We start from the raw sequence: 27,833 nt of genomic DNA on the forward strand, positions 1-27,833 counted from the left end.
TTTTTAATGAAAGAAAGAAGGAACCAAAGGCCAGGATCCCGCAAGCCGTTCCTTCCAAGAAAAAACAAAAACAATACAAAAGAGAGCCAAATTCAAGATTTGCTTATTTTGAGATGCCTGGACACACTGCATTTGAAAGACTGGAGGTCATAGGAAGTAGGAAATACGGACAGAGGGAGACAGTTCCAGAGTTGACCTGTTGCATAAATGAAGGACTGGGAGTAACAATTAACTCTTGCATTAGAGAGTTGGACAGAAAAGGGATGAGAGTTTGTTGCTAGACGGGTGCTATGCACCCGTTGTAGAGGTGGAGGGATGCAAGTAGACAGTTCAGAGGAGCAGTGACCATTGAAGTAGCAATAGAAAAGAGATAAAGATGCAACAGTGCAGCAAAGAGACAGAGTTTGAAGGGAGCCAGTAAGAGGAGGAGAGTTGATGAAACGAAAAGCATTTGACTGCACCCTATCGAGAAGAGCTGTATGTGGGGAGCCTCACCACAGAGTTGAGTTGTACTCTAAACTCTAAATTGAGTTGAGTTGTACTCTAAACGGGTGAATAAGACCCGTGTATAAAGTCAATAACTGCAGGGGTAAAGAAGGTACAGTGTTGGCTTAGCACACCTAATCTCTTGGAAACAGATTTTACAAGAGATGCAATATGATCTTACCAAGATAAGTCCCGAGTGAATGAAACCTCAAGCATGTTCAAGGATGATGCAGGATTGAGCTGGATATTATTGAACATTAGTGGGTACTCCTGTGGAAGATTGTGTTGGGTTGAGATGTAAAAACTGAGTTTTTGATGCATTAAAAACAAGATTATTTTTACCCCAGTCAGAGATACGAGCAAAGTCAGACATTAGGTTTGTCATAGCCTCATCCCTTGTTTGTTGAAGGAACAGCTGAGATGGACGTTATGGGAACCGAAGGGAAAGGTGAAGGGTGGAGTCATCAGTGTACGAGTGGATAGGGTTAGATTTACAGCTTAGAAGGTCATTGATGAATAAAAGGAAGAGAGCTGGTGATTGGACAGAGCCCTGAGGAAGACCACTGTTGATAGATCTAGGAGAAGAACGATGGCCGTCTACAACAGCTGCTGTAGAATGACCAGAAAGGAAGCTATAGATGTAGGCACAGATAGAAGGATAGAAACCGTAAGAGGGCAGTTTGGAAATTAAAGATTTATGCCAGACTTAGTTGAAAGCCTTTGAGATGTCAAGTGCAATGGCAAAGCTTTTGCCAAAGTCCCAAAAGGAGGATGACCAGGAGTCTGAAAGGTAGGTGAGAAGATCACCAGTGGAGCGTCCTTGACAGAACCCATACTGACGATCGGAAAGAAGATTGTGATAAGAAAGATGCTTTAAAATTTTTCTATTACAAATTGACTTGAAAACTTTTGAGACACCGGATGTTAAAGTGGTTGGACGATAGTTAGAGGGTTGGAAATGGTCACCCATCTTTGGGACTGGCTGAATGAGAGCAAACTTCCAGCAAGAAGAAAAGGTACAAGTTGACAGACAAAGGCGAAAGAGTTTACCTAGGCAGGGTGTAAACACTGAAGCACAGTTCTCAAGGACAACAGGAGGGACTCCATCAGGCCCATATGCCTTGTTAGTATTGAGGCCAGTGATGGCAGAAAATACATCAGCTGAAGAAATTTTAATGTCAGCCATGATGAAGTCAGAGGGGGGAAGTGATGGAGGAACAGCACCGGAATCATCTAAGATGGAATTGGAGGAGAAGGTCTGAGTGAAGAGATCTGCTTTATCAGTTGAAGAAATAGCTACAGAGCCATGAGAGCAGAAAAGAGGAGAGAAGGATGATGAGGTAAAGTTGTTAGAAAGGTTTTTGGCGAGGTGCCAGAAGGAATGGGAAGAATTCGAGTTGGAGGGTTGAGAGCATTTAGTACGGATGAAGTTATTTTTAGCTGAGTGAGGAACAGACTTGGCACGATTCTGGGCAGAAACTTAAAAAAGATGTGATGCAGGGGTGGGTTGGCTTTGGTACCTTTTATAGGCCCTCTCCTTGTTGCAGACAGCATTAGAACAAGCATGATTAAACCAAGGCTTTCTTACATTAGTCAGAGTATATAAGAAAGGAATGTATGCTTCCATGCCCGAGAGAATAACTTCCGTAACGCGCAAGGCACACTCAGATCATGGGCATAGAATCAATAATCATTCCAGGGAAAATCAAATAAGTACTGCCTGAGGGCCTCCCAATCTGCAGCCCCAAAGTGCCACAGTCGACATTTCTTTGGAGGGTCCACAGGCTGTACCGGAGTGATAGAACAGGTTAAGGTAATAAGGTTGTGATCAGAGGAGCCCAAGAGAGAGGAAAGATTAACAGTGTAAGCAGAAGGATTAGTTGTAAGGAAGAGGTCAGGTCTGTTGGAGCTTTCTCCATGAAAGATGTAAAATGAATGATATAAGCAAGTACATGAATTCTTGTTGGGTGTTCCTAGTAGAAAGGACAAATACTGAGGAAGTGTTGTGAATGGTACTTTGAATAGTCATTTTGCAGTGCTTTTTGCTAAATAGTGCCTAAATGCAGCAACTGGCTGTCTGTATGTAAGGATTCAATACTGTGGCAGCATGTACAGTAGTATCAGAAGTAGCTAGTGTAGAGGTGCAGTGTTTGACTACCATAGTCAGTACATTTAGATAATGCAGTTAAAGATTCCAGCTTATTTCCAACCATTAGTGGTAGATCTATAAATAGTGAAGGCCTGCTGTATGATGCTGTATTTTTTTTATTATTTTTTTTTTGTGCATCTGCACATATTACGAGTTGCAATGTACAATAATAGGTGTATATTTGCTCACACTCTGCACTTGCTGTAATCTTGCTTATGGTACAGTAATGGCAGTGCTTGTTAATAAGTGCACCTGTTCCACTTTGCATCATTTCTGCCAAGTAATTGCTGCACATACTTTTTTGTTGTTTTTCTAACAACTAATTCAGATTATGTCAACATTGTAGTGTAATGTCATTCGTAATGTATATGTACATATTAAATGCAGTATGTAAAAAGTATTAGAATGGTATCAATGTATATGAGAGACTTGTTCATATATATAGGTCAAGTTGGAATGTATAAGGTGCAAATCTGACTGCTGAGGGGCAACTCTGACTGGTTTGAAAAAATGTAAAATAGATGTAAAAATGTCTAATCATATATATATATATATATATATATATATATATCATCATTATCATCATACAGACCTCCTTTCCCACCCTAGGGCAGGGTGAGGAGTAGCAATGTCCAGACAGCCCAAATTTGCCCAGTCCAATGGGCCACACTTCCATTTGCTCATCGTTCAAGCCCCTGGAATCCTGGCTCTGTCAGATATGCCAAAAATGTTCACAAGGTTCTGTAGCTTCACATAAACGTATCCAATTGAGTCAGTCCTTATGCTGCCGCGTTAAAAAGGGGTGCCAGATCCCTGATCATGCACTTCTCCTTGCAACATTCATTCAACCAGCTCGATCTCTTGTCATTTCCCTAGCCTCACCGACCTCCAAACCTCTCTTCCTCACGCACTCATCCACCATATATCTTCACCTTCTCCTTGACCTACCTCGCCTCCTCCCTCCTTCAAATTCGCTCAGGTATACCTTTTTCACCACTCTGTTGTTATCCATTCTCTCCTCATGACCATACTATCTTAGTACACTCTCTTCAATTCTGGTGTCTACCGACTTCCTCACTTCACATCTTTCACGAATCACATTATATCATACCCTATCCACCCTCAGTACTCCACATACATTCCTTAGCAGTCCCATCTCCACTGCTCTTACTCTTGACTTTTCATTTCCATGTCACACCATAGTCTCACATCCACATGTTAAAGTTGGCACTAACACCCATATAAGCCTCGTGCAGCTGCAACACTCAAGTCTCTGTTTCTTATCAAGGCCTTCATTGCATCAGCTACCCTTCTTCCTTGTGTCACTCTACTTTCAGCGTCTTTTGCACATTTTCCTCTTTTCTATCACTATACTCAGGTACTTGAATTCTCTCACCAATTCCAGTCTCTCTCCATTCACTTTAACATTGCATTGGGAGTCACCTTCTCTCTCAGTAACCATCACTTTACTCTTTTCTTCATTTACTTTCAAAGCATGACACTCACAGACATCAGCAAAACTCCGCACTAGCCTACCAAGTTCTCATCTGGTATTTGCAAGCAGTACTGCATCATCAGCATACAACAAATTTGAGATATTCCATCCATCACTATTCATTACCAATGCCATCCCTCTCTCCATTACTCGTGTTTTTACTTCTCTCATCACCCCATCCATATATATATTGAACAAACATGTGGACATCACACAACCTTGTTTTACGCCCACAGTGATTGTGAACTTAGATGTCCATTAACACTTACACATGCCTCACTACCATCATAAAAACTCTTGATGGCACCTAGCGGCTTACCATCTACACCGTACATGCTCAAAACTTTCCACAATCCCTCTTTGTTCACTTTGTCGTATATTTTTTCCAGATCCATGAATGCCATAAACACCTTATGGTCCTTCTCACAAACCTTCCCTGCTATCTGTCTCACTGCAAATATTTGATCCACACATCCTTTGCCACTCCTAAAGCTACCCTGTTCATCACTCACTAGTGCTTCTGATGGCTGCCTTACTTTCTGTGTAATAATTCTTCCATATACCATTCCTACCACACACAATAAGCTTATGCCACGATAATCCTTGCACTCACTTCATTCACCTTTATTTTTGTACAGGGGTACGATCACAGCCTTTTTCCTATCAGCAGGCACAGTTTCACTCATCCATGCCTTCTTACATATCTCCAACAAGCACTTCATTCCACTCTCTCCACTACACCTAAGCATCTCTGCATACACCTCATCAACCCCAGCTGCTTTCCCATTTTTCGGCCACATCACAGCACTATTCCTTTTTTTTTTTTTTTTTTCAACTCTGGGCATAGGCTTCACAGCCTGCTTCCAAGGCCTAGTAGTCCTCTTGCATATCATACACCTCTACATGTCGTCACTTCAGCGGTAACACCCACCGTCCATATTGAATACATGCTAGGGCTGTCTCATACAGGGCTGGTGTACTGGTATTAGCAGGGGTATTTTTACAACATGTCGGCGGGTCGTCTGGTAGATCAGTAAAGTCTGATTTTAATGAAATTCAAATCCTTAAACTGTTCCCTGCCCCAGTGGGGATTTGAACCTGGGTCCGGTTGTGTCACATCTCCTGGCACTACATTCCTTCTCTGCGCACCCCCAAAACCAATCATGTTTACAGCCACTCTGCTTTCTGTATTCCCATTCATCAGGCTTTAAAAATATTCTTTCCATCTGGTCCTTACTTCATCCCCATGGGTTAACAATCTACCACTAACATCCTTCACACTTTAACATTTCTTTCCACTTTCACTTCTACATTTCTGCACCTCTTTCCAGAATAACTTTTTATTTTCAGAGTAGTTATCATTCATTTTTCTTCCTAGATCATCATTTACCTCCTTTTTCCTCTTCACTAGTCTCTTTACGTGTTTCTTGCTCTCAGTATATTCAGTTCTTATTTCAACTGAACCTCTGTCCTGTAACCTCTTTAGTCACTTCTTCCTCTTTTACTCCACCGCTCTCTTAACTTCCTCATCCCACCATGCCGTATGGTACCTTTCTTCTTTGTTGTTACTCATGCCACACCACACACTGCTTTAACATTCCTAACTAAGCAGTCCCTATATGCATTCCACAGGCTGTCCAGATCCATTTCATTCCAATTCACTTATTCTAACTCGTCCTCTACTTTGGTCCTGTAATCATCTGCCATTTCATTGATCCTCAGTTTCTCAGCTTTCAGTCTTTCCCCCTGACTGTTCCTCGCCTTCCTGATCCACCTCACTCCTCTCAGCTTGATCTTGCATACCACAATCATATGATCTGACAGACCTCCATATTGTCCTCTCACAACCCTTGTATCAGCAACCATTCCCATCATTGACCTCTCTACGAGCACGTAATCAGTCAGGCTTCTTTCAAGGCAATCCCCGTTCCCTCTGTACCATGCATATTTATGTGCATCTTTGTGTTTGAATACGAGTTACAAATGCATAAACTCCTCTCCTGACACATATCCTATAGTCGCTTCCATCCATCCTTCCATCATCCAATGAGGAGCATAGGAGCCCATGGCTAAGCAAGTTGGTCCAGACATTTAAGATGAGAGTGACCAGCCTCGCTCATCCCTTAGTGGCATTACGTGAGCAATAAACCCCAACCACCACTTGGATATAAACCTGCACTGTCTCAATCCGATTTGAGCACTGCAATCACTCACTAAACCACCAGGTGCCATAATTTGGTTATGTGGTTACCACCCACCATAGTAAATGGTTTCCTGGTGTACAGGAAACCATTTGGCTTGTCACTCAGTGTAGAGTCACCCATAGGCAGAAAGATTTATTATTTATTATTTGGTGTGAAATAATAGATGCAGATTTACCAACAACGTGCTTCAATTGATGCTGAGATAGTATTTGTGGTTTATTAATGAAGCTAGAGAGGTTTTATTAGCTAACACTTTGATGTTAACCATATGAGAGTGCTACATGTGAGAAGTCTTGGATATGAGGATGTGGCATGTTTAATAACCATATGTCTTTTCACTGCAGGGTCTGAAGGAGCTGAGTGAGAGTGTGACCTCAAACCTAATGGGTCAGCGAGGGGGAGGGACGGCCTCCACGCAGCAGGCTCCACCAGTAAACCTCCCCACTCCGGGCATCATCACTATCATTGATACTCAGGTACAGCATCATTATCATATCATCACAGACACTTAGGTACATTGCTCTTCTCAGAAGCAGTGTAGGTGCAGTAAGTGTATTGCTGTTCTCAAGATTCATTTACAGGCTTTATTAGACAGGGTTGTGTTCTGAAATATATTGATAACTATTTTTCCTTACAATAATTCATTCTGTAAATTGGAGAAAACTTGCTTTATGGGTAGCTGTGGAACTGTAGGGGTTTTAGAGAAAGAGCTCTGATGTAAGGTTAAACGGTAGACAGGATCATCATCCCAAAACCAGTTGGTTCTTCATGCCTGATAATTTTCATTTTACGATGTTACGCAGCAGTAGAGCTTTCATAAAGCTCAAAGTCTTTTCAAGTTTAGGCATGTAATTTAATATTTTTTTTCATCATTTACTGTAAGACAAAGTTTTACCTAATGTTTCACTGTCTGTTAAATGTGTTCTGGGATGTCTTATCATTTTCCTCTCTGATGCATCATATTTGTTATGTGTGGGAAGGGAAGGTAACGAAGTATCGCTCAGCATAGGAGTATTTGCCTGCAGAGGAAAATGTTAATAAAATAGGTAAAATATTAGATGAATATTTTTCTCCAACTGTACCTGTACAAGTAATCTGCTACATATGTTTTAAAATTTTTTCTTTGACAGTCGGTAGAGGGTGGAGAACTGAGCCTGTGTAGCAGCAGTTCTAGTGGGGCAGGTGTTGTAGCGCACTTCTGCAGTCATCAGGGTGCTCCTGTTGTGGCGCTGGCCTTTGACCCCTCTGGCATGCTGCTGCTGACAGCAGACAAGCAGGGACACAATTTCCACCTCTTCCGCATTCAGCCTCACCCTCTCTCATCAACACAGTCTGCTGTTCACCATCTGTACACCCTTCATCGTGGTGATACTACTGCTAAGGTACGACATATGTTCTAGGTCATAATCATCCTCATCATCCTTGTAATTGTCCTGAATTCTCACCTGAGAGGAGAGGAGATGCAGAATCCAGAAACAAGGAAAGAGAAGCCAAAAGTAGAACTATCAAGTAGCTGGTATGATGGAATGGTACACACATTCATTCAGATATCATTGAAGTCTTTAAAATCTTTGCTTCCTTACACAAGTCATGTACATTTTTTTTTTTTTTTTTTTTTTTTTTACATAGAACTGGAGGGTAGTGAAATTCCTTTGACTCTGAGTTTAAAGTCAGGTACAGCCCATGTCATATGCATCTCTGTACATACTTCATTCATCCAAACTCTCAAACTGTACAAAGTATTGTTTTATAAATATTTTTCTTGCAAAGGTAGGATTTCTTTTATATCAGTGCCTATATTATTGGTGGGAATAGAGTGTTTAATTTATTTTGCCAAAATCTGAATGTACCAATATATATATATACATATACATATATATATTGTGCGTGTGTTGTGCAACTACAGGTGACTGACATATCGTTTTCACTGGACTCCCGCTGGGTGGCTGTGTCCACACACCGAGGAACTACCCATGTGTTTCCCATTACTCCATATGGAGGCAACATCGGTGTCCGCACACATACCTCCCCTTGTGTTGTTAATAGGTGAGCAGCTGTTGTTGTATTTAATAAGGATCATAGACAGATTTTATAAAAAATGTCTGTAGCATTGGAATATTATCATGAATTTCCTCTTCATTCTGCCTGTGGGTGCCTCTACACTGAGTGACAAGCCAAATGGTTTCCTGTACACCAGGAATCCATTTACTCTCCTGAGTGGTAACCATATAACCAAATTTTGGCGCATGTTGGTTTAGTGGGTAATTTTGGCGCTCTAATCAGATTGAACCGGTGAAGGTTTATATCCAAGGGATGGTTGGGGTATATTGTTCACGTAGTGCCACTCAGGGATGAGTGAGGCTGGTCACTTTCATCTTAAATGTCAGGACCAACTTGCCTAGCCCCGGGCTCCGATGCTTCTCATGGGGCAACGTAGGATTGGATGATGGATAGATGGATAATTGTGGTTTGTAGTAATTTACCTGTCATTCATTACTTTGGTTGTAAAGTGTTTTGTGGCTGTGTGAGTGAAGATAAAGTATAAACAAACAGTCTACTGCACAGTTTTAGGAAAAAAATATATATATATGAATAGGACCCCTGATTATTTTATGCCAGAAACTTTCAGTACTCATAGATTCATTCATGTTCCTGAACAGATTGAGTCGCTTCCACCGTAGTGCTGGACTAGATGACACTCCATCTTCTGGTCGCAACTCTCCAGTGCTTTCTGCCTCACCCAGTTCTTCGAAATTTGCCTTTGAAGTGAGCCCAAACCTGGCATACCCCAACCCTCGCTACCCGCCCTACCCAACACCCACAATAGTGAGGCCTTTAGTACAACTAAGACAGCCCCTTCTCCAAAACCTTATTGGTAAGTCAGTAAATGCAGCTGCTAGATTTTTGTTGTGAATACAAAATTATTACTATGTTGGTATATTTTTGTACATTTATGACAAAGTTGGAAAAGTGTATGATGGAAATTATTCAGGAGGGTTTGCAGTTATGTGTTGAATTATATCAAGCAGTTTTACGGAATTCTGTAAATTTGTTCACTTAATACTTTAATTTTGTAGACATCTAAGATAGGGCAATAAAGTAGTAGTAAACAGTTCCATTGTGATATGTACTGTACCATCCATCCACCCATCATCCAATCCTATGTTGCCCCATGAGGAGTGTAGGCACCTGGGGCTAGGCAAGTTGGTCCTGACATTTAAGATGGAGAGTACCTAGTGATATAATTATGAACCAAAAATTTCAGTATACAAATTAGGTTGCAAGTGATAAGTTAAAGAGTTAGATATTGAAGTGATGAGAATGAAATAATGAGAGTGCCTAGTTACTGTCATGTAAACACACAATTTCTTACCCATCATAAGTGGGGTTGTGTATAACTATCCCTAATAACATGTGGTAAACATGAAGCGTTAGTATGGTTACATGGCCAACCTGTGTATTGAGATCACTAAATAAGTAGACTGTTTAAACTATAAATGAGTTAAATACCAAAGCTTGACAGTTAACTTGTCTCTTTTAAAAATTTTTCATTTAGTACCCTGTATGGGACATAGGGACCCAAGAATTGGATGCTGTAGTCTTGATATTCAGTGGTAGGAGATTGACCTATGCCCCTCGCAGTATTTTACACGATTCAAGAACCTCCAGTCTCCTCTAGAGGACACCATCTGTTGATCATAAGGCACAACCATTATCCTGTGCCAAAAGCTCTGCCATTAGACCAACAGGTGTCCTATTACCATTAAATGTGATTCCCATTACTTTTTATGCTGTAAATGGCTTGATTTCCTTTACATCATAATGTCAAAATCATTAAGGTCATTGGTTGCTTTTTTCTTTCTCAGCATAGCATCTGTCGATGTAATTGCCTACCCATTGTAACTGACCCTATTTATCATGAATATTGCCCACAAATGCTTTGTTGATCATTAGTTAAGTCCTAGGAGATCTTGTTATAGCTAAGGGGATTGTAAACAGTCTCACACAATCCCATTATCCATAATGTCTTCATTGGTATTACTGTTTTGGCTGATGCCAGACTAGTTTTTTAGCATAGGAAAAAAATACTTGAAGGGAATAATCAAGTATTGTAGGCAGTATCTAACTTAGAATCAGTAAGAAATGAACAATATACTTTTATATCACAAAATATCTTGACATAATTTAGCTAGAAATTGAGCTTTGAGTACTAATAATTTCTGGTTGTGTGGTGTAGGGACGATGGGCACAGGTCCATCCCCCAGCCGAAGTCCCCCATCAAGTAAGACTCCACGCTCACCAAACACAGACGATGTTATTAAGGTGAGGATGGGGCTTATTTATCTGTGTAAAGCCTTTGAAAAAATGAAATGCCAGTCCCCTCACTTTATTACCCTTTGGGGAGTAGGAGTGTGAAGCTACTTTTGTTGTAAACATTTATTGCAAAGTTGGTTTAACGGAGAGTGCTGCTAATGCAAAGCTGATAGGTAGACTACAGGAGTCATAATAATCTACCTAGAGAGCTAGCGACAGATCGTCATATGCAAAGAGATAAAAGATACTTGCCAGATTCTTCTTATTGGCAATGAATGACTAGAAGTTTAGAATTCCAGTGAAGCAAGAGTGACAGTATGGTATTGGAAATTCAGTTTCTCAGAGATGCAGTTTGCATATGAAAGGGCACAAAATTGTCAAAACATGTTTAGGACCCTTTGAAAGTAAACAAGCAGCCTTATGGTCTCTGCACTGAGTGACAAGCCAAATGGTTTCCTGTGCCCAGGAAACCATTTACTATGCTGTGTGGTAACCATATAACCGGGGTTTTTGGCCGGGTTAAGTGTCCCGCAGATTCCCCTATCTAATATCACTTAATCATGGCAAACATTTCAGAGAGCCTTGGCGGGTGCAGTACCTGCCCAGGGCCCCAGCCATATGGGCAGATTTACATGGTCATGTGGAATGTGAGAGGTGTGAATGAGGAGAGCAAGAGGGTGGAAGTGGTGAATGTGTTCAAGGGTGTGAGATATGCCATGATGACTTTGTGTGAAACAAAGATGAAAGGATGTGAAGTGGAGGAGTGGGAGGGTGTGAAATGGGTAAGATTGAGTATGATTGGGTGAGGAAAATGCAAGGAAGGAGTTGCTTTGTTGATGACTGAAGTGTGGCAGAGTGGAATGAGAGATTACAAATGTTTCAGCTCGAGATGTATGTATGTCAGGTTCATGTTTGAGGAGGTGAAAGTTGCAGTGATTGTAGTGTATGCACTGTGTGATAACAGGAGTGAGAGAAGGACAGGTTTTGGGATGAGCTGGATGAATCAGTGGGAGAATGCCCAGGAGCTATAAAGTGATCGTAATGGGCGATATGAATGGAAGATTAGGCACTGGGCCTGATGATGACATAATGGATTGTAATGGGGTAACAGGAGAAAATGATAATGGGAAGCAATTGAAGGCTATGTGTCAGGAAAGGAGGTTGTGCATTTGTATTTTATTTCAAACACAAAGATGCTAATAAATGTACGTGGTATAGAGGGAACAAGGATCGTGTTGAAAGGAGCCTGATTGATTTTGTGCTCGCAGAGAGGTCGATGCAGGGAATGGTTGCTAATACAAGAGCCATGAAAGGATGATGTGGAGGTCTGTCAGAACATCTGATTGTGGTATGCAAGATGAAGTTGAGAGGAGTGAGGTGGACCAGGAGAGAGAGGAGTAGTCAAGGAGAAAGACTGAAAGTTGAGAAACTGAGGATCAAAGAAATGTCAGATGAATGCTAAAGCGTTGTGTGCTGTGGCAGGAGTAACAACAAAGACAAAAATTATGGCATGGTGGTATGAAAAGGTTAAGAGATCAGTGGAGGAAAAGAAGAAGTGGCTAGAGTGGTTACAGGACAGTGGTTCAGTTGAAATAAGAACTGAATACATTGAGAACAAGAAACACGTAAAGAGACTAGTGAAGAGGAAAAAGAAGGAAGTAAACGATGATCTAGGAAGAAAAATTAATGCAAATTACTGTGATAATAGGAAGTTATTCAGGAAAGAGATGTGGAGATGTAGAAGTGACAGCAGAAAGAAATGTTAAAGTGTGAAGGATGTTAGTGGTAGATTGTTAACCCATGGGGATGTAGTAAGGACTAGGCAGAAAGAATATTTTGAAAGTCTGGTGAATGGGAATGGAGAGAGCAAAGCGACTTTTGACATGATTGGTTTTGGGGGTGAACAGAGAAGGAATGCAATGCCAGGAAATGTGACACTCGCAGAGGGAAGAATGCTGTTAAGTGGCTGAAAAATGGGAAAGCAGCTGGGGTTCATGAGGTGTATGCAGTGATGAATAAGTGTAGTGGAGAGAGCAGAATGAAATGCTTGTTGGAGTTATGTAAGAAGGCATGGATGAGTGAAACTGTGCCAGCAGAGTGGAAAAAGGCTGTGATTGTACCCGTGTACAAAAACAAAGGTGAGCAAAGTGAGTTCAAGAATAATTGTGGCAAAGTTTATCGAGTGTTGTGGGGAAGGTATATGGAAGAATTGTTATAGAGAAAGTAAGAGATATCAGAAATCCTAGTGAGTGATGAACAGAGTGGCTTTACTTTAGGAGTGGCAGAAGATGTGTGGATCAAATATTTGCAGTGAGCCAGATAGTAGAGAAAGCTTGTGAGAAGGACTGTAAAGTGTATGTGGCATTTATGGGTCTGGAAAAAACATACAACAAAGTAGACAGAGAAGGAGTGTGGAAGGTTTTGCAGCACATGTACTGTACAGTGAGTATGGTAAGCTGCTAGGTGCCATCAAGAGTTTTTATGATGGTAGTGAGGCATGAGTAATGGTAAATGGGCATCTAAGTGAATGGTTCACAATCAGTGTGGGCATGCAACAAGATTGTGTGATGTCCCCATGGTTGTTCAATGTATATATGAATGGGGTGATGAGAGAAGTAAAAACACGAGTAATGGAGAGAGGGATGGCATTGGTAATGAATGATGATGGATGGAATATCTCAACTTTGTTGTATGCTGATGATGCAGTACTGCTTGCAAGTACCAGACAAGAACTTGGTAGGCTAGTGCAGAGTTTTGCTGATTTCTATAAGCGTCATTCCTTGAGAGTAAATGTAGAAAAGAGTAAAGTGATGGTTATTGAGAGAGAAGGTGACTCCCAGTGCAATGTAACAGTGAATGGAGAGAGACTGGAATTGGTGAGAGTTGAAATACCTGGGTACAGTGATAAAAAAGAGAGGAAAATGTGCAAACGAAGTTGAAAGTAGAGTGACACAAGGAAGAAAAGTAGCTGGTGCAGTGAAGGCCTTGATAAGAAACAGAGGCTTGAGTGTTGCAGCTGCACGAGGCTTACATGAAGGAGAGTTAGTGCCAACTTTAACATATGGATGTGAGACTATGGTGTGACATGAAAATGAAAAGTCAAGAGTAAGACCAGTGGAGATGGGACTGCTGAGGAATGTATGTGGAGTACAGAGGGTGGATAGGATATGAAATAATGTGATTCGTGAAAGATGCGGAGTGAGGAAGTCGGTGGACACCAGAATTGAAGAGAGGGTACTGAGATAGTATGGTCATGTGGAGAGAATGGATAACAATAGAGTGGTGAAGAAGGTATATCTGAGCGAATTCGAAGGAGGGAGGAGGCGAGGTAGGCCAAGGAGAAGGTGGAGATATATGGTGGATGAATGTGTGAGGAAGAGAGGTTTGGAAGTCGGTGAGGCTAGGGAACTGACAGGAGATTGAGCTGGCTGGATGAATTTTGTGAGGAGATGTCTATGATCAGGGATTTTTGGCACCCCTTTTTAACATGGCAGCGTCTGGATTGACTCTGTCGGATACGATATGTGAAGCTACAGAACGTGGTGAATGTTTTTGGCGTATCTGATAGAGCCAGGAGTCCGGGGGCTTGAATGATGAGTGAATGGAAGCGTGGCCCATTGGATTGGGCAATTTTGGGCTGTCTGGACATTGCTACTTCTCACCCTGCCCTTGGGTGGGAAAGGAGGTACGGATGATGGTGATGATGATGATGTCTGTCTTGACCAAGTATTTTGTAACACCTCTAACTTGATTGTTAAGACCAAGTATTTTGTAACACCTCTAACTTGATTGTTAATTCTGCACATTACACCTCAGTATCTTTGTGCATGTTACTGAAGCAAACTGTGTCGATATTAAGATGATATTGGTAACATACAAGAGATTGTTAAGATGTAATATGCAAAGTAAACTTCTAAGGAAAAGGTGTTAGGAAATCTGCAGCGCCATGTAGAGTACAGTTCTCTCATTCTTTCTGTCACCTCCCCTCCATCTCTGTCCCTCTTCATAGTTATGTTCCTCCTCCTTATATCCCTTCTCATCTGTCTTTCCTCTCCTTATGCCCTTCCCTTCCCTTCCCTTCTCTCCTCCATATCCCTTTTCTCCTCCTTTGTTTCTCCTCATCTTTCTTGTCTCATTTCATTTTCCTCCAGACTGTTCTCTTCTCATCTCCATTTTCCTTCTGGGTATTCTCCCATCTGCATTTTCTTCCTCACTGTTCTCTTCCTAGCTTCATTTTCCTCCTCCTCTTCCTCCTTTCCCTTGCCCTGCCATCCTTATTCTTCTTGTGTTTCCCCTATCTCACAGGTAGCAAGTGTATTTGGGAGTGCCCGTGGGTGGGTGGCTGGATCACCAACAGTGGCCAGGGATAAGCAGCGACGTACTATGGACTCACTGTTTGTGATGGCCTACCATGGGAATCTGTTGGAGTACCACTTGGACCCCATTCCGGCTCCCACTGTACCTCAGGAAAAAATTACCGAGGACTCTCCCATCCAGCTCCAGGTATAGCATAGCTGATTTAAGAGGCAGCCACTACTAACTCATCATGGACACAATTGTATGTTACTTTTTAATTAAAAACTATTGTAACCCTTGATTTTTTTTTTTTTCTCCTCCAGATAATTTGAATCACATTAGAGAGCACTTTGGTTCCATCTTAATTGCATTAAAGGGAAAAAAAACAGAACATGCAGTATACAATAGTGTTTATTAACCTCATATCAAAGGGTTGTCCCATAGTTGAATAAAACTGTTTTGCGATAACTTGATTCACATAAAAAGTGTGTTATTGTGTTGAAGGGGTTAACCTATGCTGTACAAGAATACATTGTTTGGTTGGGAAAAGGAGGTTATGTAGAAACATTTTCTTTGTGAAACTATGTAAATTACCATGATGTTCTGGTATATCAGTTGATAGAAGTCTTTCACAGTGATGACGGAGCTTCTTTGATAGGAATTTCTTGTATATGCCTAGTGTAACTTATATTGTCCTTGTTTAATTTGAATGGGAGTTTCTAAAAAATAATTTTAGCATCAGGAAAGGGTGACATTAGTACAGTTGCCACTCTCCCAACATGTGATGTTGATATGTGGTGTATAAAGATGCTTACATCACAGGTACAAGAAAATGAAGTTTAGATTTGCATAGCTGTTAAATTTTGTTTAGTGTGGTTACATTTTGCTGTATATATTATTATGCAGACCAAATTGGTTGATTATACACAGTAATATATTCAGTGAGGAGAAAGTTGGCATCATTTATATGAACAAAAATAATGAAAGTTAAGATAAACAGTTCTTTTTAATTGAGAAAGAAAGTACAAAAAAAAGTATGTCTTTAGTTAATCATGATCCGTATAAATAAAAATACATTTCTTTATCGAAGGTTCATGCCAGCGCTCAGTGGGCATTGGTACGAGAATCTACGAGTGGAGAGCTGCGACCCCCACTAGACATGACGTCTCCCCTGCTGGCCCCTCTCTCACCCACCCGACCTCGCTCACTCTCACCTGCCCACTCCCTTGATCATGATGACCCTGAGGAACGATGGATGGCTCAGGTTGGAATCCATTTTTTAGGAGACTTTTTTTATACTGCTTTTTTTCTGTGTGTGCATGTGTGTGTCCCTCCGTGCGTATTTGTTTGCACTAAGTGCATCTGTTAGTTGTCTGGTCATTTGTTTGATGTCTGTTTGTCTCTGTCTGTATAAAACGTAGAGGGGAGAGAGCAATAAATTTTTAATTCGTAAGTCATCAGTTTTTTACTTCCATCTTCACCCCTCATGTTTCATTTATATCCATCAATATTACTATTCATTGACAGGTTGAGATCCACACTCATGCTGGCCCCCACCGGCGGTTGTGGATGGGACCCCAGTTTACATTCAAGACGTTCCCGGGAGTGAGTTATGGCAGTGGTGGAGGGACCCATTATGACACCACCGCCATATCTGCCTCACCCCTCGACCATCCACCTCGCTCATCCCCAGTCAATATGCCAGGGATGGGAGGGGCCAGTGTACTCATAGAGGCCGGCTCTCTCAGTAAGTACTCTATATGTCATAAGATATATAATGGCAAAAAGAGTTTGGACTGTATTAGTTGAACTGAGAATGCAAAGATGTGAATGAGCTCCCAGTTTTGACCCATGAGATTCGAAGTAAGTGATGAAGGTAGAACCCCTCTGACTTTTCCTGTGATCACTACACCAATGCCTTCTCTTCCTCGCCCTCTGAACATTACGTTGCATATCCCAGGTCAGCATGCCAGGGATTGGAGGGGCAGGGGTATTCACAGGAGTGGGTAGGTAGGTGGGGGCACCCACCATCCACTTACTCAATGTAGTGCTGCTGTCGGGTGTCTGTCCTGTCCTCTCCTCAATCCTTGTTTCCTTCCATCTTCTTCTGTCTTTTTTTCCTTCATTCTTTTCTCTTCCTTCTGCCTACGGGTGACTTTACACTCCCTCTTCTGTCTTTCATTCCTTCATTCTTTCCTCTCCCTTCTGCCTGTGGGTGACTCTACACTGAGTGACAAGCCAGATAGTTTCCTGTACACCAGGAAACCATTTACTACGCTAGGTGGTAACCATATAACCAAATTTTGGCGCCTGGTGGTTTAGTGGGTAATTATTGCGCTCCAGTTGGATTGAACCGATGAAGGTTTATATCCAAGGGATGATTGGGGTTGATTGCTCATGTAATGCCATTCAGGGATGAGTGAGGCTGGTCACTCTCATCTTAAATGTCAGGACCAACTGCCTAGCCCCGGGCTTCTACGTTCCTCATGGGGCAACCTAGGATTGGATGATGGATGGATGGGAAATAGGGATAGAGTGATGATAATGATGTTAATGTAACCCACATTGCATGACATTCTTATCAGTTCTACCTGTATGCTTTTTGTTTTCATGTTAGTGGATCTTTGCACCCTATTATTAATTGGGAGTAGTGGTAGGGTGTTGATAATACATATTTCAAGCATGATACTGACTGTAATTGTCATGGTGATCAGCGGGGAGCCATGACCAGTCTCCAAGACTACTGGAGAGGAATAGTGGCGACTCTGACAGCTTTGACCCGGAGACCATGATGACACAGTTACGACATGACCTAGCTGATGCTATGATGGATGCTCACCACCCGACACATTGCAGCGATACCGGTAAGTCAGAAACCATGCTTTCTGTGTGTTATTTTGGAGGCAGACTTTAATAAGGTGCAATAGTATGTCCATTCATACGTTCTCACAATTTTACATCCCATTCAGGTTTATCAGTTACGTACCGGTATACAAACTCTCACCCTCAAAAAGTAGCCAGTGCAATACGTTTCCACATGCACTTCTAACCTTACAGGCTAAAAGTCTTCCACATCCAACCCTTGCTAGAAGCTTTAGGTGAGGGATGGTCGCCTCTTGAGTGACAAAAAATGATGCTCTGTAGCCATACAGATCTTCTGATCGTGAGAACCTATAAAACTTGGCTTTAACTTGCATAGTAGGGTTGCTTGTCCATCTCAAATAAGCCATCTGCTGCAATATATACCGTACATACCTATACCTACATAGTGTATTTAAAGTTCATCACTTTGGCGTAGGTTCCAGTCTACCCTTGCAGCTTACATGGTACCACCCTTCCACAAAAGAGAGAGAGAGAGAGAGAGAGAGAGAGAGAGAGAGCAATCTCCCACCACTACACTGAATGCCGCATCATCATCCTTTCTCTTACTCCTCCCTTAATAAGCATACTGTACCTAAGTACATAGCCACCACAGCCATCCATAATCTCCAGCATAACAGCATTCTTCATTAATCTTTTGGTGTTTATGGGTGCGGTGCAAATTTCATGCTCTCGTTACCATTTGACTCAGGCTGAATCTGCACGTTTCAACCGCTTGTTACCATTCAACGTTGGTTGTGTCGAATGAAATGGCCCCTGTTTTTTTGGTTATGGAACGATTTCTGGGTGAGAACAAAGCTCTACTTGCATCCCTGTGTATCCCTCCGCCGCTTTCAACCCACTGCACATCCAGCGTCGCCCCACTGCCCCAGTCAGTGTGCTTATGAGCCTTGCTTGAGCGTAAGATAATTTCCTTTTGCATTCCGTAAAATCGGCCCTAATTGACCTACAGTAATTCTTTATACACCAAAATGTAGCTAAATAAATTCCGTGTAACTTTTTCTCAGTAACATTTCCCATAAAAATTATATTTTTATGTGAAAAAACAAAAAACAAAAAATATAAAATAAAAAAAATTAAGTCGAGATAATGCTGATTTTATGTGTGCAGCATGTCAGGGAGAGCAGGTGGAGATTGTCAGGTGTGAAAGGATTGAACTCCTTGATGACTCTCTTGAGTGTGAGGAAGAGGTATGTTATTTGGGAGACCTATTATGGGCTGGAGGTGGGGCTGGAGCTAGCTGCGTGGCTAGGATGAGAAGTGATTGGAAGAAGTTCAGTAAGCTGTTGCCTCTCCTGACATTGAGAGGGCTCTCTGTATGTGCTAAGGGATCTTTGTATGCAGCATGTGTTAGGAGTGTAATACTATATGGTAGTGAGACCTGGGCTGTAAAGGAAGAGGATATTCGCAGGCTCAGCTGTACAGAAATGACAATAATTAGGTGGATGTGCAGTGAGTCCCTGGCTGTAAGGCCTGGGGGGGCTGGGTTTATGATGGAAGAGTTGAGAGGTAGGATGGGACTGGAGTGTATTGGTATTGTGATGAGGAGAGGTAGATTGAGGTGGTCTGGGCATGTGGAGAGGATGGGGGATGATAATTGGGTGCAGAAAGTGAGAAGCATTAATATTGGGGGTGGGGTTGTGAGGGGTAGACCAAAAAAGATGTGGGACGAGGTCATTAAGTGTGACGTCAGGGTTAAGAGACTGAACAGGAAGGCTGCCATAGATCAAGCTGCATGGAGAGCTGCCATTAAGTGACCAAGGCTGATGCATGCAAGCATGCTGGAACCTTCAAAAACAAAATGATAATTGGCATTCAGCTGATCTTTTTTACGCACCATAAGCAAGGACATTTATTCTGGATTATGGTGAAAAAAAATTATGATTATCAAAGCATAAATAAGGGTGTGAGGATAAATTGTTCATGAACAATTGAGTACACAGGAATAGCACGGTGACAGGGGGAGTCTCTCAGTGTGTGGCCTTGGTCACCGAGGCCCGCCCCCCAAGTACTTGCACGCGGTAGGACGCATCCCACATTGAATGGTAACATAAGGGCTAACTCCCACCAGGCTTTAATTCCACAGACTTAGCCTCTCTTAGAGATGTACAAGTGGATGTAACCTGACAGTGATGTACTCATCACCCTTCCCTGCTTAAGTACCAAAACAATTCTACTCATAAACAGTCCACAGTACCCTGACTGTAATACAGCCCTTACACCACAAACCACGTACCTCATACACCTTATTGTCACAACACATGTTAGTTTGCAGCAGTCTCAACAAATGACCTTTGAGAGTGCCCAACTAAAGTGAGTGGTTTCTAGCAGTTCTCTGGGTTTATGTCCAGTTGAGTATTGGTCCAAAACAACAACCTGTCCCCTCATATATTCTCAAATTTCATGCATCTTATACTGTTGTAGTCCCAACAGATGTTAAATATGTGAAGACTTTGTCATGTAGTGGTAAGTTTATCCAGTGTTGCCTCAGAATTGTGCATTGTTGATTTTATGACATCATGTTTTGGGGTGAGAAATCTTTAATAACTTTGTCTAGTAGAATGATGCAGGTATAATAGACAGTATATACTGTCACTCATTGCAAATGGTGTTACAGTTTAAGAGAGTTATGCAAACAAAAAGAGTTGTTGAATTTGAGGAAAGGCCATTCTGAAAGTAATTTGCAGCATCAGGACAGTATCAGCTTTATTAACATGTTTAGAGAGTGTGAGGAAAGAATGATGGTACAGTGTATCTTGAGTTGTTGGTGATGGTGGGGGAAAAACAGTTTCATGTACTTTGTTTGAGCTTGGGAAATTTTATTGTGATCCTAACACTTCCAGTTGCATCTCAGTGACTAAAGACCAGTGCCTGGGTGATTGGTATTTCTTGAAATGGAATATTGAAAATTGTAGTACCAGTGATTAGAGACATTTTTGGTGTTCAGACAGTTGTGAGTTTGGTCTTTGTATAAATTCATACATAAGGAAAACAGTCTTTCGCAGTATCTTTTAGTTGTTGGAATGCAAGTGAGTCTGGAAAGAAAATAGGGAACTCAGTAAAGTAGAATTTTTGACATATTATTTTACCATTACCTGCTTGGGTTACAGAGAGAGAGAGAGAGAGAGAGAGAGAATAAAGTGCATAGAAGTTTGTAGAAAATGATCAGGGTAGGAATTGCATATTTTTAATTTGAAAAATGAGTTACCTCAGAGATGTTCAAGTTATATACACTGCATAATCTGTGAGGTAGAGATGAAATATCAGACTTGCATGGTGAGTGAATACAGTAATCCCCGTACTATCCGAACACCCACTTTCCGGACACCCCACTTATCAGACATTGTAGGCCTGGACCTTCGGAACCCAAAAATGGCCAAAGAAAGAAAAAAAATCCCCCCCAAATCCAAATTTTTTTCCCAGACGTAATTTGAAATTGCTGCATGGTGCCGAACAAATGTTTACACCACGGCCCCTTCACCCCTTCCTTCCTCCCCCCTCCCCTGTCAGGGTTGCCATTTGGTATTTTTCATTACCAAATGTGGGCCAATTTGGTAATGAAAAATTCGTTTGGTAATGAATCAGAATAATGCATTACCAAACGGGCTTTTCACATGTATGAGGATACACAGGATGGAGATGGTGGATTGTTTGCTCTCTCTGATTAATCTGCAAGCCTACATAGTGTGAAAATAATCAACATGCTCTTAATTATAAGGAGAGTGATTACATGTATTTCCACTTGAATATATAATTAATGAAGAATAAATGCTAGCTTTACGAATTTGGTAATGAAAAGTTAAATTTGGTAATGAAAATTGAGGAGTTTGGTAATGTGGCCAAGTTGCGATCTGGCAACCCTGCTCCCCTCTCACCAACAGTTACTGCCTAACTTCGATTGCAAGTAGATGCTTATCGCAAAGGATGCCACACGTGCTCATTTTTTGTGAATAAACAGTGAATAAACTGCAATACCTTGCCACTAGACGACACGGGAGTTTACAGTGTTGTGCAGTGTTAAGAAATTAGAATTTACAGTCCAAAAGATTAACTGTGGAGTGCAAACTGGCAGTTGAAACTGGCATGGTGCAACTAGCAGAATGTGCAGTGTTAAACAATTATAACTCACAGTGCAAAGAATTACTGTAAGTGCAGCATAACACTGGATTACTGTACGTGCTTCAAGATCATTTTCACCACTGCCAAAGCCTTAAGAAGGTGGCCACAGACGTGCTGTAAGTACCCTGGCTGAGGTACAGTCACTTTTGATTCCTCATTCTTTGGTTCCTTTTCATTTATTTCATGCTTTATGTCCATTATTGGTGTGAATAGAGTCATCTGTCTATCTATTGCCAGACACCATAATCCCGTAAAGGGTGGCCATTTGACGCTGAGTTAGTTGTTTTACAGGGAGGGGCACCAACCCTCACCAACCCACTTGTTGACATGTAGGGAGCACGTATGGTTTGGTTATATGGTTACCACCCAGCGTTGTAAATGGTTTCTTGGCTTACAGGAAACCATTTGGCTTGTCACTCAATGTAAAGCCACCTGTAAAGGAAAAAAAAAGGAATAAGAAGTGACAGGAAAGATAGGAGAAATAGGAAGAGAAGGGCAGGCACAGAAAAAGAATGTTAAAAGCTAAGGAAGTAGGCAGCACTACATCAAGTGAGTGGATGATGGTTAAATAGGTTTATATAGGTGCTATGCATGTCCGGTAGGGAGTTATTTAGGTGACTTTCAAAGTTAAGCTGGATTAGGGTCCTTAAATACAAGTCCAGGAGGCTGGGGCCCACTATCCGGACGGGACCACTTTCCGGACATGCCTTTGGCTCTATTTCGTCGGATAGTAGAGGGATTACTGTATATGTATGATATATGTCACTCTGCTCAGTTTTACTGTATCCTGTGCCAGCCAGATTGTCCATAGAGCTGCACCCTTGTTAGCCACCATCAGAGACACATTAAGGGCCAGTGTGAAATTTATGAATCAGTATGAATATACGGTGTGACACATTGCCATTTTATAAATACAGTACAATGAAAATTACCACAGCCAAGTAAAGTTGACTGTTAGGAGAAGGTGTGACTCTATCAGGGAGGTGGTTGGTATGAAGGATATAGGCAGTCTGTTGATAGCTTCCTTTATATGTGCATTTTCCATTGTGGCTTGATCATGTAAAGTAGAGCTTCCTGTTGATGTCATTTGTGTGCAGGCTGACAGCTAGGGTACAGTACACACTGTATATATATACATACATACATGTACATGCCTCTTCTTGTGTCTTGGCTCTATTCACCCCTTTGGGTGATTCATGTAGTGATGATAATTAAATCAAAAGAGTATGGCACAGTAAGAAAAGTTATGATAAGTTGGTATCTTCAGTCCCCTCCACATCCATAATGAATCTATCAGTATAGAAATATGTTAAATTTGATCAGAACTCCTCAGGTTTCCTAGAACCAACTGGACACATGTCCTGGTCGTTCTAAGACCTGTATGTGAATGTTATATTGTTGACTCCACAATCTGATTGTACAAAATATCCATTCAATGAAGCTATTACCATATGATTATATTCAGATTAGGATAATCTTTTAGTCTGGATAGGTTAGGTACAGCTTTCCTTAATGCCTCCTCTTATTAGCTACCGTATGTTTGTATGGTTCATCTATTTTCAGTTTGTGATAATATAATAACTTGTCGATCAGATTTTAGTATGTATTACAGTACAGTACTCCACAGTATTTAGAGATGTATTCTCATTGGTCAAGGAGGCTCCTTAGCATCACTTCCTTACCATTTAGCTTCGTTTACAGCACAGCAATATTTTCTTCTCTGTAATGTATGTAATCAGTGTCATTAATGAAAAACACTTGAATAAACCTGCAGGAGAATACGGTATTTAGGTGTAAATTGCAAAATTAATTGTTGAAGATCCTCCTAAGCCCAGAAGGTTATGGTTCTTAGCTGGTGAAAAATTTTTGGAGTATGTAATGTTGTTTATGTAATTATGAAACAGTATACAAAAGCATATTCAGTTACTTTAGTATTGACAGACACAGTAAGATTTTTGGTTTCTTGCATATAAGCTATGATTTCTTGACCTTACTAGGCCGCAAGAGTCGCCCCCCATTAAATCGTCCGCAGTGCTCACTACAGAGCCTCGGTCCGCAGCTGTTAGGTACCATCCTGCTTGGTACGTCCAATGCTAGAGTGCTGTGTGGCAATATAATAATTCCTCTATTCATTAAGAGTTTTGTGCATTGTGGATTAATTATTGTCTGTGATCCATTAAGAGGTTTTAGTGGATTAATTTTAACTGAATAATATTTGTAAGTACAGGTATTAAGTACCTGATACAGTATCTGTGTTTAATATAATGCATGCATGTCTGTTTAATGATCTGTTTGTGTGTGTTTCACTTACCATGCTGTTGCTTAATGTGGATGAGTCTTTACCATACTTCTACAATATCTAAACATTGTTTTGAGTTAGGCTACATTGTATTGATTATAGGCATCTGCAGTGCAGTACTTATACAATTTTGATGTTCATAGTGGATAAAGAAAAACTGTTTGCGTTAATTTATGGGAGACCTAGTTTAATGGAAACTTATGTTTGATATAAGCAGACTCCCTCTTTTCTAAGTCCATTATATGAGGAAAAATTGCAATCCTGTAGATCTGGGAACAGTGTAATGCACAAGTACAGCCATATTCATTAGTTGGGACACACATATGCTCAAATTATTTATGGTAGTGTCCACTGCTGGTGGGATGTGGAATTATTTCACTTAGTGCCTGGTGCATTGATGATCAGTGTGCCAGGGTCCACATTCACCAGCAGTGTGCACTACAGTACAGTAGACAGCACAGGTAAATGTGTATCCATACTAATGAATGGCTGTACATTCTTTTGATTCATCATTGTAGACCACGAATACCCTGTACCTAGTTTTATTAAAAACTTGGTGGGCGTAATGGAATGGGATGATGACTGTCCATAATTTTACATCATCATCATCTTACCATCATCATCATTATTGCCATCTCCATCTGCATCTTTTTCCCACCTAAAGATGGGGTTAGGTTGAGTCATACCTGTTCTGAGAGGTGGACCATAATCCCTAGAGACCTAGCCAGACTATACCTGTGCAGCTCCCATGGAGGCCTCCTGTTTATTGCTAAGAGGATTATTGGCTTATGGAACACTTAGGACAGGAATATGTACAAAAGAAGATAGAAGTGCTGAATTGACTCCTCTGGAAATGCTAATGCACTTCAAAATGCTTGGTTAACTGTTCAGAAAACATTAGGGCCTCATGCATCACTGGATAGTGAATAGTTTTACTTGTAATCTTCCTTACCATAACTTTATGTGAAGAAGAGGATGATAGTACAACATTTCATGGCTGTAGCAGCTGGTGATCAAGTGACTAGATAAATGGTCTGTTTCTACAAGGATGCAAGTTTAATCATAGGCTGAGGCAGGGAACATTTTCATAATCTGAATTTCATTAAATTGAACTTCACTGATCTTCTACAAGTCATATGAACAAATCATAAAAACACCTGTATGATGCCTATACGCTAGTCATACACGAGACACCCATCAGTTGGTCAATGCAGGTGATGGGTATTAGTCTTGAAGTGGTGAGAGGAAGGTATGTGGCATGGAGGAGGACTGCTGGACCTTAGGGAATGAGCTGTCAGGTCTGTGCCATGGGTTTTACTCATTACTCATTTTCTTGACAGAGCTTATTTGCATGTCGTACTTTCCGTGGAATAGGCCTATAGCAGTGTAAAAATGAATCTCAGTCCTTGAACACATGGATACTAATGCATACTAATTTTGTAACATAGTAATAAAAAAGAAAATGTTGTGTATTTGTGTAGTGTACTATTATCATCATCATCATCATCCAGACCTCCTTTCCCACCCTAGGGCAGGGTGAGGAGTAGCAACATCCAGACAGCCCAAGTTTGCCAGTCCAATGGGCCACGTTTCCATTCACTCATCATTCAAGCCCCCGGAATCCTGGCTCTATCTGATAAGCCAAAAACTTTCATCATATTCTGTAGCTCCACATAAATGTATCCAAAAGAGTTAATCCAAACACTGACATGTTAAAACGGGGTGCCAAATCCCTGATCATGCACTTCTTCACACAACATTCATCCAACCAGCTCAGTATCTTGTCAGTCCCCTAGCCTCACTGACTTCCATACCTCTCTTCCTCACACACACATCCACTATATCCTTCCACCTTCTCCTTGGCCTACCTTGCCTCCTCTCTCCTTCATATTCACTTATACCTTTTTCACCACTGTATTATTATCCATTCTCTCTGCATGACCATACCATCTCAGTACACTCTCTTCGATTCTGGTGTCTACAGAATTCCTCACTCTGCATCTTTCATGAATCACATTATTTCGTATCCTATCCACTCTTTGTACTCCACATACATTCCTCGGCAGTCCCATCTTCACTGTTCTCACTCTTGACTTTTCATTTTCATGCCACACCATAGTCTCACACCCCTATGTTAAAGTTGTCACTAACACGCCTTCATGTAAGCCTTGTGCAGCTGCAACACTCAAGCCTGTGTTTCTAATCAAGGCATTCATCACACCAGCAACTTTCCTTCCTTGTGTCACTCTACTTTCCACTTCTTTTGTCCATTTTCCTCTCTCTTCTATCACTGTACGCAGGTATTTGAACTCTCTAACCAATTCCAGTCTCTCTTCATTCATTCACTAGTACATCACAGTGGGAGTCACCTTCTCTCTTGATTACCATCACTTTACTCTTTTCTACATTTACTCTCATGGCACGACATTCACAGACTTCACCGGAACTCTGCACTAGTCTACCAGGTTCTTGTTCGGTATTTGCAAATAGCACTGCATCATCAGCATACAACAAATTTGAGATATTCCGTCCATCACCATCCATTACCAAAGCCATCCCTCTCTCCATTACTCTTGTTTTTACTTCTCTCATCACTCCCTCCATGTATATATTGAACAACCATGGGGACATCACACAACCTTGTCACATGCCCACACTGATCGTGAACCATTCACTTAGATGCCTATTTACCCTTACTCATTCGTCACGACCATCATAAAAACTCTTGACGGCACCTAGCTGCATATCATCTACACCATGCGTGTGCAAAACCTTCCACAGTTCTTCTCTGTTTGCTTTCTTGTATGCTTTTTCCAGATCCATAAATATCATGAACACCTTATAGTCCTTCTCACAAGTCTTTCCACTGTCTCACTGCAGATATTTGATCCACACATCCTCTGCCTCTTGTAAAGCCACCCTGTTCATCATTCACTAGGACTTCTTATATCTCTCTTACTTTCTCTATAATACTTCTATATACCTTCGCTACATTGTGGTAGGTGGGGGCACTCACCATCCACTCATTCGATGTAGTGCTGCTCTCAGGTGTCTGCCCTTTCCTCTCTTCCATCCTTCTTTCCTTCCATCCTCTTCTGTCTTTCTTTCCTTCATTCTTTCCTCGTCCTTCTGCCTATGGGTGACTTTACACTCCCTCTTCTGTCTTTCTTTCCTTCATTCTTTCCTTTTCCTTCTGCCTGTGGGTGACTCTACACTGAGTGACAAGCCAAATGGTTTCCTGTACACCAGGAAATCATTTACTACGCTGGGTGGTAACCATATAACCAAATTTTGGCACCTGTTGGTTTAGTGGGTAATTATTGCGCTCCAGTCAGATTGAGGTGGTGAAGTTTATATCCAAGGGGTGGTTGGGGTTGATTGCTTATGTAATGCCACTCAGGGATGAATGAGGCTGGTCACTCTCATTTTAAATGTCGAGACCATCTGCCTAGCCCCGGGCTCCTACGCTCCTGATGGGGCAGTGTAGGATTGGATGATGAGGCTCACCTTTCTTTTTGTACAGGGGTACAATTAGAGCCTTTTTCCACTCAGTTGGCACAGTTTCACTCATGCAAGCCTTCTTAAATCTCC

At 41.3% G+C, this 27,833-nt stretch overlaps 1 protein-coding gene across 1 annotated transcript in view; it reads left to right on the forward strand.

Moving 5' to 3' along the window:
• Positions 1-27,833, forward strand: part of LOC145393412 (BCAS3 microtubule associated cell migration factor-like) — a 60,531-nt gene that overhangs the window by 19,721 nt on the left and 12,977 nt on the right. The window contains exons 7-16 of the mRNA XM_080267506.1: positions 6,679-6,810; positions 7,465-7,716; positions 8,241-8,380; positions 8,995-9,209; positions 10,572-10,657; positions 14,954-15,151; positions 16,035-16,208; positions 16,472-16,691; positions 17,659-17,808; positions 23,941-24,024. Coding sequence (XP_080123632.1) covers positions 6,679-6,810; positions 7,465-7,716; positions 8,241-8,380; positions 8,995-9,209; positions 10,572-10,657; positions 14,954-15,151; positions 16,035-16,208; positions 16,472-16,691; positions 17,659-17,808; positions 23,941-24,024 — 1,651 coding nt within the window. The remainder of the gene's footprint in view (positions 1-6,678; positions 6,811-7,464; positions 7,717-8,240; positions 8,381-8,994; positions 9,210-10,571; positions 10,658-14,953; positions 15,152-16,034; positions 16,209-16,471; positions 16,692-17,658; positions 17,809-23,940; positions 24,025-27,833) is intronic.

Source organism: Coenobita brevimanus, chromosome 24 (genome assembly GCF_032717465.1).
Source record: "Coenobita brevimanus isolate Jiangsu-jjx chromosome 24, ASM3271746v2, whole genome shotgun sequence".
Lineage (NCBI taxonomy): Eukaryota > Metazoa > Arthropoda > Malacostraca > Decapoda > Coenobitidae > Coenobita > Coenobita brevimanus.